Below are 18665 nucleotides of genomic sequence, written 5' to 3' on the forward strand. Positions count from 1 at the left end.
TGGTGGGGTTGTGAGAATTCAAATAGAGGCAGATTGGCCAAGGATGGGATATTTTCCTCCTTGATGGAGTTGCAGTAAACTATATTGTTTTAAACAACCATCTAATAGTTTCATGATTACCATTACTGAGATTGACTCTCCTCATAACTGAACCCTCCAGTCCTCCTAACATCCTTCTGAATATTTTCTGAACCCTTTCCAGCTTGATGTCATCCTTCCTTGTAGCTAAGCAGCTACAACTGCACACAATACTACAAATGTGGTCTCACTAACGTCTTGTACAGATGTAACTCAATGTCCGAACTCTTGTACCCCTTCAGTATCCTGACTAAAGCATGCCAAATTCCATCTTCACTATTCTGTCCATCTGTGTTGCCAGTTTGAGGGAACTATATACTTTCTCCCCCTGTTTCTCTGTACTAGAAATCTCTCCCAGCCCTACCATTTACTGGTTTTAACTTCCTAAAATGCAGCACTTTGTACTTGTGTGGTTAGATTCCATGTATCATCCCTTAGCCCATTTTTACCAGTTAATCTAGATCTTATTGTAGTCTTGGTGAATTTTCTTTACTGTGCATAATACCACCAATTTTGCTGTCATCCACAAACTTAACGATCTCGCCACCTGTTATCTAGGTCACAAAACATCAAATTTCATGACATATGTTAATGTTCATATTTTTTTAAAAAAAGCAAGAGTTCCAGCACTACTTCATGTAATACATTGCTTATCACGGACTTTGAATCACAAAACCAACTCTCCACCATCACCCTCATTTTGTTCTGCATTCAGTTTGCCAACTTGCATTGGATCCATGAGTTCTAGGCATTCTTAACCAGTCTTCTATGAAAGACCTTGTCAAAAAAGCCTTAAAATCAATGTAAACCAAGTCAACCATGCTGTCTTCATCATTATGTTTAATTAACTCTTCAAAACAAATTTACATCTCCCACCAATAAAGCCAAGATGATTATCCGAAGTGTCTCAGGTTCTTTTCTATTAATTTTTTAATCTAACCGTTGATAGACCTTTGTTAACTGGCCGATTATTACCTGATTTATCCTTGATGCCCTTGAATAAAGATAGTGTTTTCTGTCTTCGAGTAATCTGACACTTCAATTGTGCTCAGTAAATATTTCCTCCCTTGCTTTGTATTGTAGCCTTGGATATATTGCAATAGGGATTTTTGCCTCTGATTATATTTAATGCTAACTTCTCTTTAAGTTTAGCGTGGCTATATTCCTGTGATCTGTCTGTAAACTGAATTTTCTACAAGTTGGAAACTAATAACTCCACCCAAAATTGTAATGTGAAATATTGAGCCCTCGGGGACTGATTTGCAAAGAGTAGTCAGGTGAAGGTCAGCACAGGTGATAGGATTTGTTTCCAGCAAGTGAACTGTGACAAGTGATTGTCTGAATGCAGCCTGGTTAAATTCTAAATTGGTTAATTATTGTCGCATGTACCAAGGTATGGTTTTTATAAAAAAGCCTTGTTTATAACTCTGATAGAGGCAGATTCCAAGTTTTTAAGCTCACCAGTGGGAGGTGGTGCTTCAGCACTGCTGGCCCACCACCTCGAGGGAGTCTTGATCATAAGCGGGCCGAAATTCTTGACGACAGGTGGCAGATCAACTGATGATCCCACTGGTGATAGCACAGGACAGTTAACATCTTAGTCCAAGTGTATTTTTTAACTCTTGTCGCATGTACCAAGGTATAGTTTTCTTTTAAAAAAAAGCCTTGTTTAGCATTTGTCATTCATATAGATAATTTCATTATAACAGTGCATTGAAGTAGTACAAGGGAAGACTATAACAGAATGTAGAATAAAGTGTTACAGTTCAAAGAGCAGTGAAAGCATACAACAAAGTGCAAGGCCATAATGAAATACATTGAGCTCAAAAGTCACCAAAGACATGAAAATTTCTATAGATGTTTGTTAGTACGTTCGAATGCTGTTCATAGACTTCAGTTCAGCATTCGACACAATCATTCCTCAGAAACTGATTGGAAAGCTGAGCCTACTGGGCCTGAACACCTCCCTCTGCAGCTGGATCCTAGACTTCCTGACTGGGAGACCTCAGTCAGTCCGGATCGGAAGCAGCATCTCCAACACCATCACACTGAGCACGGGGGCCCCCCTAGGGCTGTGTGCTCAGTCCACTGCTGTTCACTCTGCTGACCCATGACTGTGCTGCAATGCACAGCTCGAACCACATCATCAAGTTCGCCAATGACATGACCGTGGTGGGTCTCATCAGCAAGAACGATGAGTCAGCATACAGAGAGGAGGTCCTGCGGCTAACGGGCTGGTGCAGAGCCAATAACCTGTCTGAGTGTGAACAAAACAAAAGAGATGGTTGTTGACTTCAGGAGGACACGGAGCGACTATTTTCCGCTGAACATCAACAACTTCTCCGTAGAGATCGTTAAGGGCACCAAATTTCTTGGTGTTCACCTGGCGGAGAATCTCACCTGATCCCTCAACACCAGCTCCATTGCAAAGAAAGCCCAGCAGCGTCTCTACTTTCTGTGAAGGCTGAGAAAAGTCCATCTTCCAACCCCCATCCTCACCACATTCTACAGAGGTTGTATTGAGAGCATCCTGAGCGGCTGTATTACTGACTGATTCGGATCTCAAGACCCTGCAGCGGATAGTGAGGTCAGCTGAGAAGATCATCGGGGTTTCTCTTCCCGCCATTACACCTCACACTGCATCCGCAAAGCAAACAGCACCCCTCGTACAAACTCTTCTCCCTCCTGCCATCTGGCAAAAGGTGCCAAAGCATTCGGACTCTCACCACAAGACTATGTAACAGTTTCTTCCCCCAAGCCATCAGACTCCTCAATACTCAGAGCCTGGACTGACACCCACCTACTGCCCTCTACTGTGCCTATTGTCTTGTTTATTATTTATTGTAATGCCTGCACTGGTTTGTGCACTTCATGCACTCCTGGGTAGGTCTGTAGTCTAGAGTAGTTTTTGTGTTGTTTTACGTAGTTCAGTGTAGTTTTTGTATTGTTTCATGTAGCACCATGGTCCTGAAAAACATTGTCTTGTTTGTTTGTACTGTGTACTGTACCAGCAGTTATGGTCAAAATGACAATAAAAAGTGACTTGATAGAGAGCAGTCTAAATGGTGCATCATAGCCTAATAGGGAGGGTCCAATGCACAGGATCACGAGGCTTCTGAGAGCTGTAGGCTTTGTCAGCTTCATCATGGGCTTATTGAGGAGGTCCATCACTGATGACCTTAACCATCCGGGGACTGCCCTCTTCTCATTGCTACCATCAGGATGAAAGTATAGGAGCCTGACGATTCAGAGTCAAGAATTCAGAAATGGCTTCTTACTCTGCAGCCAGATTTCTGCGTGATCCATGAACACTATCTCATTACTCGTTTTTCATCTTTTTACTTACTTTGTAATTTCTAGTAAGTTTGTCTTTGCATAGTACTACTGCTGCTGCTGCTACAAACCGAGTTTTATATCATACAAGACTGATAATAAACCTGATTCTGATCTTTTCGTACTGGGAGACCATTCAATAGTCTTATAACAGTGGGATACAAGCTGTCCTTGAGCCTGGTGGTACGTGCTTTCCATGAGAACATTTGAGCAGAGTTAGAACATTTGGCCCGTTGAGTGTGCTCTGCCATTTCATTATGGTTGGTCCATTTTCCCTCTCAGCCCAATCCTGCCTTCTCCTCATATCCTGTCATGCCCAGACTAATCAAGAATCTACCAACCTCTGCGTAAATATACCTAATGAAGTGGTCTCCAACAAATTCCAGATTCACCACTCTCTGGCTAAAGAAATTCTTCCTCATCTCTGTTCTAAAAGGACACCCCTCCAATTTGAGACTGTGTCCTCTGGTCTTAGACTCCTGCAGCATAGAAAACATCTTCTCCATATCCACTCTATCTTTCAATGTTCGCTAGGTTTCAATGAGGTCACCCCTTATTTCTGTTTTTGCATGTTTTTCTCAGCTATTCAATATACATAATTGATTTACTTTATTTATTTTTATTTTATTTATTATTTTTTCTCTTTGCTAGGTTATGTATTGCATTGAACTGCTGCTGCTAAGTTAACAAATTTCACGTCACATGCCAGTGATAACAACCTGATTCTGATTCTTCTGAACTCCAGTGAGCACAGGCCCAGAGCCATCAAACGCACCGTATGATAAGCCTTTCAATCCTGGAATCACTTTTGTGAACCTCCTTTGAACCCTCTCCAATGCCAGAAAAGCCTTTCTTAGATAAGGATCTCAAAGCGGCTCACAATACTCCAAGCTAGGCCTCACATTACATCCTTATTTTTATATTCTAGTCCTCTTGAAATGAATGCTAACACTGCATTTGCCTTCCTCACCATAGACTCAACCTGCAATCCTACTTGTTATTTCTTCAAAGAATTCCAACACATCTGTCAGACAAGATTTTCCCTTAAGGAAACCATGTTGACTATGGCCTATTTTATCATGTACCTCCAAGTACCCTGAAACCACATTCTTTACACTTGACTCCATCTTCCCAACCACTGAGGTCAGATTAACTGGCCTATAATTTCTTCTGCTTCGCTTCCTTCTTAAAGAGTGGAGTGACATATGCAATCTACCATTCCTCTGGAACCATGCCAGAATCAATTGATTCTTGAAAGATCGTTGCTAATGCCTCTACAACCTCTTCAGCCACCTCTTTCAGAAACCTGGGGTGTATACAATCTGGTCCAGGTGACCTATCTACCTTCAGACTTTTCAGTTTCCCAAGAACCTTCTCCTTAGTAATGATAGCTTCACACACCTTCTGCCCCGGCACACTTCAACTTCCACCATACTGCTAGTGTATTCCACAGTGCAGACTGATGCAAAATACTTATTCAGTTCATCTGCCGTTTCCTTGTACCCCTTTACCACCTCTCCAGCATCGTTTTCCTTCGGTCCAATATCCACTCTTGCCTCTTTTTTTAAAACACTATGTATCTGAATAAACTTTTGGTATCCTCTTTAATATTATTGGTTAGCCATCTTTTCCTTGTATGACTTTTTTTAGTTGCCTTCTGTAGTTTTGAAAAGCTTCCCAATCATCTATCTTCCCATTAGTTTTTGCTCTATTATATGCCCTCTCTTTGGCATTCAGGATTTTGTATCTTCTGCCCAGGTAAAGTGATGCAAGGAGCTGATCCAATAAGTAGTGAGAAACTGTTGGCAGTTTAATAAAAGAAAGTATAGACTGTACCCCTTTCAAAATGGATAAGGGTTATTTATGATTGCATTGAGAATTAATTTGTCAGAAAGTCACAAATTAAGGAGACAGAACTGTTGAGTACCTCTTGCCCTATCTGCAATATTGTCTGGGGTTCCACATTAACCTCACCAACAACTCTGCAACTCTCAGAATTGGAACAGAAGTCATCCTTGAAGGGATTGCTAAAGAAAAAATCTAAAACACGAGATTTTATAGATGCTAGAAGTCTTGAGCAACATGTATATAAAAAAAAGTGCTGGAGGAATTCAGAAAGTTGCGCAACATCTATGGAGGGATCAGTATGTGACTCCCTTGTCCACACATTCCTCCCTATTGATTTTCCTCCTGGCATTTGTACCTGCAAATATGTCAAGTGCTAGACCTACCCCTCCACCTCCTCCCTCAACACCATTTAGGACTTAAAGGTAAGGTAAAACTTCACCTGCAAGTCTGTCGGTGTCATCTATTATATCCGGTGCTCCAGGTGAGATCTGTATTTCCTACAGTTATAATTGCTGCTCATTTCAATTTCTTCATAACATTATTTTGCTATTGTATACAGGTACGTTATTTTCCATTCCTCACACATACTTTACTAATTTCTCCCCAATATTATTGCTCAAGTTTTTTGCTATCTGATATTGTAGAAAACTTTCTTTTTGTACTCTATATGTTTATGAACATTGATTTTTTTTTGGGGGGGTGGGTATTGGCATCTGCATTTTAAGTGACACATTTTGCATAAAGTGGGTTTTATTCTGCATCCTCTCTGTGCTCCTTTACCCCAATTATTAACATTTGAATAGTAATGTTCACTTTTTAGTAATAGCATTCTTCATCCCATGCTTTCCTTTTAGCCCCTTATCATGCTGTTTCATAGTGAGTTTGCATTTGAAATACCTTTTTTATTAATTCTGTGTGGGCTTGATGTCATAATCAGTATATCAACCTGAAAATTCAACTTGAAAAGCATTACTGAATTGGATTATTCCAACATTGGAATAAGATCAGACAACAGGATTCGTCAATGGTCCTACTTTCTGTTTTGTAACTTCTTTTACAACATGCTGTTTTTCTCTTTCTTATGCTATCCACAATTTCATGTATTTTAATTCTTGTGACTTGTTCTTGAATATTTATACTTTCTGTAAGTTGGATTATTTCTTGCTCTGCATTTACAGACAGGAAGGGAAAGGTTTGTGGGGAGCAATTGACTGAAAGAGCAATTGACTTCTGAGACAAAAAAAAAGACCAATTTCGAAACCAAATTTGTTTTGTTTTCTAAATGATAACTATAATATAAAGTTTTATTATTGAAAACAGATCCGCTGTTAACTGTAATTTCCACAGTTTGTTCAATTCTTTGCTGGGAAAAAAATTGCATGTCTGCATAGTGAAGAAAATTTATGTTACCTCAAAGTGCAGTTTAAACAATTTGGGGAGCTCAACACTATTCCGAGAAAAGTCACTAACTGGATTTGGACCAGATCCACTAGTCCAAATATTTACCCCTTCCACACTTGTTTACTGTGTTTGCGACTTGTTCTGTTTATAAAATGTACTCCAGCAATTTTCAAAGCTTTTTTTTAATTACTCTACTGAAGGTAAGATTCTCCACATGCCAACAATGACCCTTGGTATCTTGTTATAGTACAGTCAATTAGGGATTTGTACAACAATTCAATGGTCAAAGTAAATTTATTATCCACATACGTATGTCACCATATACAGACCTGAGATTTGTTTTCTTTGCAGGCATTCAGTAAATACAAGAATCACAATGGAATCAATGAAAGACCACACCCTAAGATAGACAACCAATGTGTAAAAGACAGTAAACTGTAAATACAAAAATAAAGAAAAGGAAATAATAATAATAATAATAATAATAAACACATCTGCACCAGGTGCACCGAGCTGCAGCTCCTGAGAGAATGTATTCAGGAGCTGGAGCTGCAGCTTGTTGACTTTCGACTCATACGGGAGAATGAGGAGGTGATAAACAGGAGCCATAGGGAGGTTGTTACCCTTAGCTTGCGGGAGACAGGTAACTGAGTGTCAGGAGAAAGAGGGGAAATACACAGCCAGTGCAGAGTACACCTGTGGCCATTCCCCTCAATGATAAGTATATAATTTTAGACACTTTTGAGAAGGATGACCTACCAGCGGTGGGTAGACGCAGTGACTGGGTCTCTGGCACTGGGTCTGGTGCTGTGGCTCAGAAGAGCAGAGAGGTGAAGAGAACTACAGTGTTGACAGGAGATTCCTCAGTCAGAGGAACAGGGATGAGATTCTGTGGGTGGGATGGAGAAACCCAGGTGGTATCCTCCCTGGTGCCAGGATCAGGGATGTCCCAGATTGTGTCCATGACATTCTCAAGGGGGAGAGTGAGCAACCAGAAATCTTGGTACATATTGGCATCAATAACATAGATTGCCAAGGCGAAGAGGTTGTGAAGAGAGATTTTAGGGAGCTAGGTAGAAAGCTGAAAAGCAAGATCTCCACAGTAACAGTCTCTGGATTACTGCCTGTGGCATGCTCCAGTGAGGTCAAGAATGGGATGATTTGGTAGATTAATGTGTGGCTGAGGAGCTGGTGTATGTGGCAGGGTTTCAGATTTATGGATCATGGGGATCTCTTCTGGGGAAGTTATGACCTGTACAAAATGGATGGGTTACACTTGAACCTGAGGAGGTCCAATATCCTTGCGAGCAGGTTGGCTAGAGTTGTTCAGGTGGGTTTAAACTAATTTGACGGGGGTGGGAACTGGAGTGATGGTGCTGAAGATGAGGTTGTGGTTTACAAACAGGCAATATGTAGTGAAACTCTTAGCAAGGAGAGGCTATTGATAGGGCAAAATTGCAGTCAACAGGATGAGTTCCAACGTAAAAGGAGGACAAAATCAAAAAAAGATGAATACAGGACTAAAGGTGTTATATTTAAATATGCACAGTATATGGAATAAGGTTGATGAACTTGTAGCACAGATACAGATTGGCACGTATAATGTTGTAGGCATCACTGAATCATAACTGAAAAAAGATTATAGCTGGGAGCTTAATGTCCAAGGATGCATGTTGTATTGAAAGGATAGGCAGGGAGACAGAGGGGGTTGTGTGGCTCTGTTGGTAAAAAATGAAACTAGATCATTAGAAATAAGTGAAATAATGTTGGAAGGTGTTCAATAGTTGTGAATAGAGCTAAGGAACTACAAGGGTAAAAAGATCCTGATGGAAGTTATATACAGACCACTCCCCCCCCCCCCCCCAAGTAGTAAGGATGCAGTCTACAAGTTACAATGTAAAATAGAAAATACATGCCAAAAGGGGAATGTTGCAATAGTCATGGAGAATTTCGATATGCAAGTAGATTGGGAAAATCAGGTTGATGCTGGATGACTGGAGGGGGAATTTCTATAATGCCAATGAGATGGCTTTTTAGAGCAGCTTGTGGTTGAGCTATCCTGGATTGGGTTCTGTGCATTGAACTTAAATTAATTAGAGTGCTTAATTTCTCTAATTAAGAATCCTTAGGGGAAAGTGATCATAATATGTTTGAATTCACCCTAAAATTTGAGAAGGAGAAGCTAAAGTCCGATGTATCAGTATTACAGTGGAGTAAAAGACATTACAGAGGCATGAGAGAGGAGTTGGCCAGAATTGGTTGGAGAAGAACACTGACAGGGATGATGGCAGAGCAGCACTGGCTGGAATTTCTGGAAGCAATTTGGAAGGTGCAGAATATAAAGAATATAAGGCACAGGATATAAAGATCCCAAAGAAGTAGTATTCTAAAGGCAAGATAACCATGGCTAACATGGAAAGTCAAAGCCTACGTAAAAGCCAAAGAGAGGGCATATAATAGAGCAAAAATTAGTGGGAAGTTAGGGGATTGTGAAGCTTTTAATACCAACAGAAGGCAACTAAAAAGCACTAAGAAGGTAAAGATGGAATACAAAAATAGCGAGTCAGTAATATCAAAGAGCAGGGGTCCCCAACCTTTTTTGCACCGCGGACCGGCCGGGCGGGGCGGGGGGAGAGGGGGGGTGTTTAAGTAGGGTTAAACTCACCTCAACATGTCTTTTACAGTTAGGGTTGCCAACTTCCTCACTCCCAAATAAGGGACAAAAGTAGCAGTCAAATACGACACACTTGTGTTTACCCCAAGAAAGACTACTATGACCATGAAGCCTTGCGCGGGCACCTATGTGCGCGTGTGCGTACGTGCTGATTTTTTTCCTGCACAGTTGGTTTTGGCTTAATCTTCCTGACTATACTGTACATACATTATTTCTACTTTATATAGGCTGTGTATTTATCATATCATTCCTGCTTTTACCATATGTTACTGTTATTTTAGGTTTTATGTGTTATTTGGCATGATTTGGTAGGTTATTTTTTTGGGTCTGGAAACGCTCAAAAATTTTTCCCATATAAATGAATGGTATTTGCTTCTTTGCTTTACGCCATTTCAGCACGAAAGGTTTCATAGGAATGCTGTACCTTAGCGGGAGAAATACGGGACAAGGGCAGTCCCGTATGGGACAAACCAATTTAGCCCAGTATACGGGATGTCCCGGCAAATACGGGACAGTTGGCAATCCTATCTATGTTCAAAATTGCTGGTGAACGCAGCAGGCCAGGCAGCATCTCTAGGAAGAGGTACAGTCGACGTTTCAGGCCAAGACCCTTCGTCAGGACTAACTCAAAGAAGCGCTAGTAAGAGATTTGAAAGTGGGAGGGGGAGGGGGAGATCAGAAATGATAGGAGAAGACAGGAGGGGGAGGGATGGAGCCAAGAGCTGGACAGGTGATTGGCAAAAGGGATATGAGAGGATCATGGGACAGGAGGCCCAGAGAGAAAGACCAAGGGGGGGGGGGAACCCAGAGAATGGGCAAGGGGTATAGTGAGAGGGACCGAGGGAGAAAAAGGAGAGTGAGAGAAAGAATGTGTGTATAGAAATAAATAACGGATGGGGTACGAGGGGGAGGTGGGGCATTAGCGGGAGTTAGAGAAGTCAATGTTCATGCCATCAGGTTGGTGGCTACCCAGACGGAATATAAGGTGTTGTTGACAAATGGGATATGAGAGGATGATCCTCTCATATCCCCTTTGCCAATCACCTGTCCAGCTCTTGGCTCCATCCCTCCCCCTCCTGTCTTCTCCTATCATTTTGGATCTCCCCCTCTCACTTCCAAATCTCTTACTCACTCTTCCTTCAGTTAGTCCTGACGAAGGGTCTCGGCCTGAAACGTCGACTGTACCTCTTCCTAAAGATGCTGCCTGGCCTGCTGCATTCACCAGCAACTTTGATGTGTGTTGCTTGAATTTCCAGCATCTGCAGAATTCCTGTTGTTTGCCTATCTATGTTCAAGTTCAGCAGTGCATGACAGGGAATGAGGAAAGGTGCAGCTGACTCATGTTGTTTCCTCACAGCCCGGTGGTTGGGAACCGCTGTTAAAGAGGATACCAGAAGTTTCTTCAGATGCATAAAGTGTAAAAGGAAGGTGAGAGTAGATATTGGACTGGTAGAAAACAATGTGGGAGAAGTAGTAATGGGGGACAAGGAAATAGCGGGTGAACCGAGTAAGTATTTTGCATCAGTCTTCTCTGTGGAAGGCACGAGCAGTATGGTGGAAGTTCCAGGTGTTAGGGGTCATGAAGTGTATGAAGTTTACATTATTGGATAGAAGGTTCTTGGGAAACTGAAAGGTCTAAAGGTAGGTAAGTCACCTGGACAACATGGTGTACACCCCTGGGTTCTGAAAGAGGTGGCTGAAGAGATTGTGAGGCATTGGTAATGATCTTTCAAGAATTACTAGATTCTGGAATGTTTCTGGAAGACTGGCAAATTACAAAAATCATTCCATTCTTGAAGAAGTGAGAGAGACAGAGGAAAGGAAACTATAGACCAGTTTATCTGATCTCAGTGGTTGGGAAGATGTTGGAGTTGATTCTTAAGGATGTGATTTTGGGGTACTTGATGGGACTTCATAAAATGCGTCATAGTCAGCATGGTTTCCACAAGGGAAAATTTTGCTTGAGAAGTCTGTTGGAATACTTTGAAGAAATTACAAACAGGAGAGACAAAGGAGAATTGGTTGATGTGTACAAGGAATTTCAGGAGGCCTTTGACAAGGTGCCACATGTGAGGCTGTTTAACAAGCTACAAGTCCATGGTATTACTGTACAGGAAAAGGTCTAGTATGGATAAAACAGTGGCTAATTGGCTGGAGGCAAAGACTGGAAATAAAGGGAGCTTTTTCTGGTTGGCTGCCAGTGACTATTGATGTTCCATAGGGGTCTGTGTTGGGCCTGATTCTTTTTATGTTTTATGTCAATGATTTGGATGATGAAATTGATAGCTTTGTTGCAAAGTTTGCAGATGTTATGAAGATAGGTGGCAAGGGAGGTAGTTTTGAAGAAATGGGGAGGCCGCAGAAGGCCTTTGATTAGGAGAATGAGCAAAGAAATGGCAGATTGAATACAGTTTCAGGAAGTGTATTGTCATGCGGAAATGAAAGGATTGACTGTTTTCTAAATGGAGAGAAAATACATAAATCCTGAGGTGCAGAGGGATCTGGGAGTCCTTTTGCAGGATTCTCAAAAAGTTAAATTGCAGGTTGAGTCTGTGGTGAGAAAGACAAATGCAATGTTAGCATTCATTTCTAGAGGACTAGAGTATAAAAGCAAAGAACACACATCAACGTTGCTGGTGAACGCAGCAGGCCAGGCAGCATCTCTAGGAAGAGGTGCAGTCGATGTTTCAGGCCGAGACCCTTCGTCAGGATGGCCTGAAACGTCGACTGCACCTCTTCCTAGAGATGCTGCCTGGCCTGCTGCGTTCACCAGCAACTTTGATGTGTGTTGCTTGAATTTCCAGCATCTGCAGAATTCCTGTTGTTTGCCTATAAAAGCAAAGAGGTAACCTTGAGACTCTATAAAGCACTGGTGAGGCCTTACTTTGGAGTATTGTGTGCAATTTTGGGCTCCGTATATTAGAAAAGATGTGCTGAAAGTGGAGAGGGTTCAAAGGAGGTTCACAAAAATGATTCCAGGATTAAACGGCTTGTCCTATGAAGAGTGTTTGATGGCTCTGTGCCTGTACTCACTGGAATTTAGAAAAATGAGGGTGACCTCATTGAAACCTATAGAATGGTAGAAGGCCTTGGAGTGGATGTGGAAAGGATGTTTCCTATGGTGGGAGTGTCTAAGACCAGAGGAGACAGCTTCGAAATAGAAGGGTGTCCTTCAGAATAGTTAATGAGGAGGAATTCCTTTAGTTAGAAAGTGGTGAATCTGTGGAATTCGTTGCCACATGTAGCTGTGGAGGCCAAGTTTGTATGTATATTGAGGGCAGAGGTTGATAGATTCTTGACTGGTCAGGGCATGAAGGGATATGGGGGGAAGGCAGGAGGTTGGGGCTGACAGGAAAATTGGATCAGCCATGATGAAATGGTGGAGCGGACTCAATGGAAATGTCCTAATTCTGCAATAATTATTGACAACATGAGCTGAAGAGTCCTTGAAAGTGAGTGTATAGGTTGTGGGAACAGTTCAGTGATGGGGCGAGTGAAGTTATCCGCTCTGATTCAATAACTTGATGGTTGAGGAGTTAATTGAAGTTCCTGTACTTTCTTCTTGGTGGCAGAAGTGAGCATAGCTTGGGAGTCCTTGATGGATGCTGCTCTCCTATGGCAGCGCTCTGTGTAAATGTGCTTAATGGTGGGAACGGCTTTACCTGTGATGGACTGGACTGTATCCATTACATTTTCCATTCAAAGCCATTGAATGTTTCCATACCAGGCCATGATGCAACCAGTCAATATACTCTTCACCAAAAATCTTAGGTGTTTGTCAAAGTTTTGGATGACATGCTGAACCATTGCAAACTTCCAACAAAGTAAAGACATTGTGAAGATTTGACATTTACTTTTCTTTTACAGAAACTTATTTTATTTATTCTGTTCTCTGTAGCCTTGAAAACTGCAGTTATTGCACTGGTTCATTCTGGATCATGATAACATACTGTGCCAAGGCTCTGTTAGGCTTCTTTAGTGAAATGGAGATGTCTGTGACATCTTTATTTTCAAACTATTATATTTTTAAACAGACAAGTAACCCAGAATGGTGAGAGTATTTATAAATTTTTGTCTGTTGACCAGCCAATCCTACAGGGAAAGTTAAGATATTGGTATACTATGGTCATTAAGCAACACACACAAAAGTTGCTGGTGAACGCAGCAGGCCAGGCAGCATCTCTAGGAAGAGGTACAGTCGATGTTTCGGGCTGAGACCCTTAGTAAGGACTAACTGAAAGAAGAGCTAGTAGGCTCTTCTACTACTTCTACTAAGCTCTTACTAGTGCTTCTTTCAGTTAGTCCTGACGAAGGGTCTCAGCCTGAAACGTCGACTGTACCTCCTCCTAGAGATGCTGCCTGGCCTGCTGCGTTCACCAGCAACTTTTATGTGTGTTGCTTGAAATTCCAGCATCTGCAGATTTCCTCGTGTTTGTGATACTATGGTCATTATTCCAGTATGGCTTAGCTGTTCTCTGTCCTTCATTAGATTGCTTAATCATTTTTAGTTTGCCAGTTTAGTGAAATGTCACTTGATTATTTGATAAGCTCAACTGTTTATGGAGTTAAATTGTTTAAACTTCACTTTCGTACTATAGCTGCATGATCTAAGCCAAGCATTACACAACATTGTCATCAAGTTTCAGTGCAGTTGTCAAATTGAGGATGAACTCTGAGTAACATTTTCTTGCAGTGATGATGCTTTTGTACTTAATTTCTCAGCAGTGCATGCTAAGCATAATCAGAAAACAAGTGTTACCTGATGTTATTCCAGTGTGGACCAAATTGATGTCCACAATCCAGAGTCAATCAAGAGTCCTGATATGTAGTTTCAACCCAAAATGGCGCCCCCCCCCACCCCAAGACTTCCTTTGTTTGTTGCTTCATATTTGAGCATCTGCAGTATCTTTTCTCTATATCCACAATCACTAGTGAGTCTGCTATTGAGATCTCAAGTGGCATACGGCTGAGGCCTTGTATCTGGAATCATTTGATTACCTTGTAAAGGAGCTCACATTGGGACAGAAACTTGTTTCCTGGCTAGATCTGAGAGTACTAATCTTCGAGATTAGTTAATCTGGAGGCATTTTGAAACTGACTTTTATTTTTATAGTTATTAAAGGTGTGGAACTCATTAGTTACAGTTTTATTGCAGGTTCCCCCTGCTATCGGAAGGTAGAGCATTGCTATGAAACGGTTTGTAAGCCGGAATGTCGTAAAGTGAATAAGCAATTACCATTTATTAACATGGGGAAAATTTTTGAGCATTCCCAGACCCAAAAAATAACGTACAAAATCATGCCAAGTAACACATAAAACCTACAATAACAGTAATATATAGTAAAAGCAGGAATGATATGATAAATGCACAGCCTATATCAAGTAGAAATACTTTTTCTGTAGCACTGTCTAGCACAGTGAAAATCTCGCGGAAGCGCTCTCGGCAGAAACACTCTCTCTAGTAACCTTTAAGCTATGAAGCTACCAAATCATACCAAATAACACAAATACACAGCCTATATAAAGTAGAAATAATGTATGTACAGTATAGTTTCACTTACTAGAATTGGGAAGACTCCAATAAATTGCAGTTTCTTCACAGTTAAACACTTATACGAATAACCACCTGACGCAATTGGCAATCGCCTCTGATCTGGGCCGACATTAGGCGGCACCTAATTAATTAAATTAAATAATTAATTAGCTTGTTTATTTCGGCTTTTTTCTTAAAGATGTGCTGGGTACGTTCTGGCTACCGCTGCATCACTGCATTCTTCGCAGCAGTGTATCGGTCTGCGTCCCGGAGGTTGGAACCACTTCTTAAGCTATGAAACTGCCCTCGCCTCAGAAACTGATCAAACCACCCATGACTACCTTTAAATTCCACTTTCGCAACACTTTGATCACCACCGTCCAATGCTTTCTGTTTCAGCTTATTAAAAAGACTGACTGATTTCTCCTTAAGTATAAGAAAACTTAATGGAACACCATGTTTTGTACACCCATCAGTCCACTCAAGCAATAGCCTTTCCATTTTATTCATTATTGGATGTCGACTAAGAGAGACCACTTTGCTACGAGCAGAACCAACAGTAACATCGGCAGCTTTCAGGATTCGTTCTCTCTGCATATAAATAGTGCGAATGGTGGACGCAGGCAAGCTCAACGTGCGGATAACGCCCTTACTTCGTTCACCACGATCAAAACGCTCAATTATGTCTAGTTTTTTGCTAAGTGTAACACCCTTACGAACTCTTTTAGGTTTTTCCAATATCTTAGAACTCATCTTGCTAACGGATGCACAAAATAAATTGAGATAATGCACGTATTTAAGCAGTGCCGGCTAGAATGCAGTTCTGGGGGAGGAGCTTGGCTGTTCGGGCACGTGCTGCCCTTTTCTGTAACAGTGAAAACATCTTCTGTTAGCGAAAACAGGTAACTAATGTAGGTTTTTCGTAACAGCGAGGTGTCGTAAAGCGAACGTTCGAAAAACGGGGGCCACCTGTGTAAACTTTTGTTTACCTCAACCTCCAGGTCATGAGCCTCACTCAAAAGAACTAGGTACTCTTGACTAAAGGTATTTATCTTTTCACTCTTGTTTAATTTTGTGTTTGTTTCATCCTCTAGCTTCTGAGGCACAAGCAAAGGTGGAGGACAAGAAAAGCAGCCATGCAACTTCTACCACTGGGCAAAGTGTGAACTCTGGACCAAAGCAAGGTGTGTGAATTTTATTTTTCCAAATTTCATTTATGACTTTTAAATCTTATAGTAACCTTACTTTTAGAAGTGTAATTTTTTCAGATTTCATAAACTATCAAAGATTATCAACATTACATCTATATTTCTCAATATTCCTCAATGTTAATAACAAATTATGAAATGTAATACTCTCCAACTGTACATGAACCTGTTCGACTTGGTCTTGCCTATTTACAGTTTTTTTTTTTAGTTGTACTATCCCTCAAACTGCCGCTGTAAGAATAGATGGACAAGTGATTCAGTTTACGAAAATCAAGAGAGGTGTTAGACAAGGGTTTGTTTTCTCCCCTGATTTATTTAGTGTGTACAGTGAAACTATATTACAAAAAATAAGAGACATCTTGAGAATCAAAGTTGGTGGTGAAAACATCAATAATTTCAGATATGCAGATGACACTGTGTTAATTGCAAGTACGGAGGAAGAACTACAAAACTTAATTGATATAATTGTTGAAGAAAGTGCAAAAATGGGTCTATCAGTTGCAATAAGACAGAATGTATGGTGATATCCAAAAAGAAGGAGAATCCCATCTGCAGGGGGAGAATAAATGGGGAAGACATAAAACAAGTACAGAAATTTTGCTGCTTAGGAAGCTGGGTGACATCAGATGGCAGGTGCGACATGGACATCAAAAGAAGAATAGGGATGGCAAAAGACACCTTTACGAGAATGAAGAGTATACTGACCAATACTAAACTAGGCATGACAACCCGCCTCGGAGTACTGAAATGTTACGTTTATCCAGTTATGTTATATGGCTCAGAATGTTGGACAATATCTAGTAACATGAGGAAACAAATTGTAACAGCAGAGATGTGGTTTTTGAGGAGGATGCAAAGAATATCATGGATGAAACAAATATCTAATGAGGATGTCATGAACAGAGCAAACACAAAAAGAGAAATAATGTATGAGATCATGAAAAGGCAAAGCAACTTCATTGGACATGTGATTAGGAAAGAGGAGTTAGAATGCACAGTAATTATGGGAAAGATTGAAGGGAAGAAAACAAGAGGAAGACAAAGACAAATGATGATAGAGACAGCAGCCAGAGAACTGGAAATGAATACCAATGGATTGATCCACTTGACCCGAAACAGGAGTGTGTGGGCTATGGCAGTCAAAGCTCAAACTGGGCATAGGATCTGATGATGATGATCCCTCTCGCCAGCTATGCAACTTAAAAGCATCATTTTTTTAAAGTCATCTTTCTGATGAATGGTCTAGCCTGAGATTTAATTCTTTTTCTCTTATGCAGATCCTGTCAAGTGTTTTTAGCATATTTGTTTTCTTTTCCTTTTGGGTTGGGGATATGAAGTTCACTGGCTACATTGGTGCTTATTGTCTGTACCTAATTGATTGTTGCTTACCAGAGCACTCAAGCACAATCATTTGCTGCTGGCCTAAAAAATGTTTATAGACCAGAGTGGATAAAACCAGCTTTCCTGTTGTAAATGGCAATGGTAAACCAATGGATAATGCAAATGACTGAACTTGGGAAAACCAATTGAGAGAGATTTTGTATTGTATAGACAAGCAAGTTGGAGAATTTTTGAAGTATTCATAATTGCACACCGAAGGTGATTAGTTTCCCCAAAGGAAGGAAGAGAATGTAGATTACTTATTATGAGAAAAGGAGAATTTGATAAATACAATTTAAGAAATACAACAGTCCTTGCAGCCTAGTAAGTATGAAGTGCTAACCACGCATGATTGAAGAAGTGGTGATATAAGTGATCATGCAGAAAGGTTATTGTCATATGGTTATTGACATTACACTGGTGTAATGAAAAACTTGCAGTGTGACAGGCACATTGGCAAATGATAAGCAGTATTCACAAAAAAAACAAATTATACACTTTTTACAAGATTTTTTAAAATTAAGCATCATTAACAATTTTGAAAAAGGATCATTGCATGGAATGAAATATAACATTTATGAAGTAATAGTGGAATACTAAGTTTTTATGATTAAGAATAAATTAAGTAATTATATTAGTATTTATAAAGTCAGGAGTTAATGATGACAAATAGACTTTTCATCTATTCCCAAAACAAAAGCAAGCTATTAGGTAAATAATATTAGTACAGATGATGAGAATCTGACATTACTAACTGGAAAGCAAATCTGTAATTTTTTTGAAAAGGCAACTGCAAAGAATGACATTGAACAACTGGCCTATTATGTCATCTAAAATTTTTGCTCGATATGTAAAAGGTTCTCATAGGAGTGATTAGCGATCTGAGTTTTGTTCATTGGTGACTGCTGCCTACATGCTACCCATTTTATGCCAATTCATAATATATGCCAGAGAATTAAACATGTTGAGGTGACCTGGGCAGACCAGAACAAGCACTAGCCCAAAAAATTCAACTGGAAGGAAGCCTTAGACAGACCACAAAACCCTACTCCCAATTTTGCTAGCTATTAAAATAGTCTGCTTAACAATATTTCTCAATGCCTCATTTTAAAAATTGACCTATTCAGAAACTATTTATTTAAAATAAGTAAATGCACAAAATAAATTTTAAAATGTAACTAACCTATTTCATTTTCCTCTGTGCAGTCCT

At 40.4% G+C, this 18665-nt stretch overlaps 1 protein-coding gene across 3 annotated transcripts in view; it reads left to right on the forward strand.

Moving 5' to 3' along the window:
- The window catches only part of map7b (microtubule-associated protein 7b), a 177333-nt gene that overhangs the window by 60189 nt on the left and 98479 nt on the right, over window positions 1-18665 (forward strand). For all 3 annotated transcript variants that reach the window (XM_072277751.1, XM_072277739.1, XM_072277744.1), the window contains exon 2: window positions 15962-16051. In XM_072277751.1, the coding sequence (XP_072133852.1) occupies window positions 15962-16051 (90 nt within the window). The remainder of the gene's footprint in view (window positions 1-15961; window positions 16052-18665) is intronic.

This window comes from Mobula birostris, chromosome 2, assembly GCF_030028105.1.
Source record: "Mobula birostris isolate sMobBir1 chromosome 2, sMobBir1.hap1, whole genome shotgun sequence".
In the NCBI taxonomy this organism is placed as follows: domain Eukaryota; kingdom Metazoa; phylum Chordata; class Chondrichthyes; order Myliobatiformes; family Myliobatidae; genus Mobula; species Mobula birostris.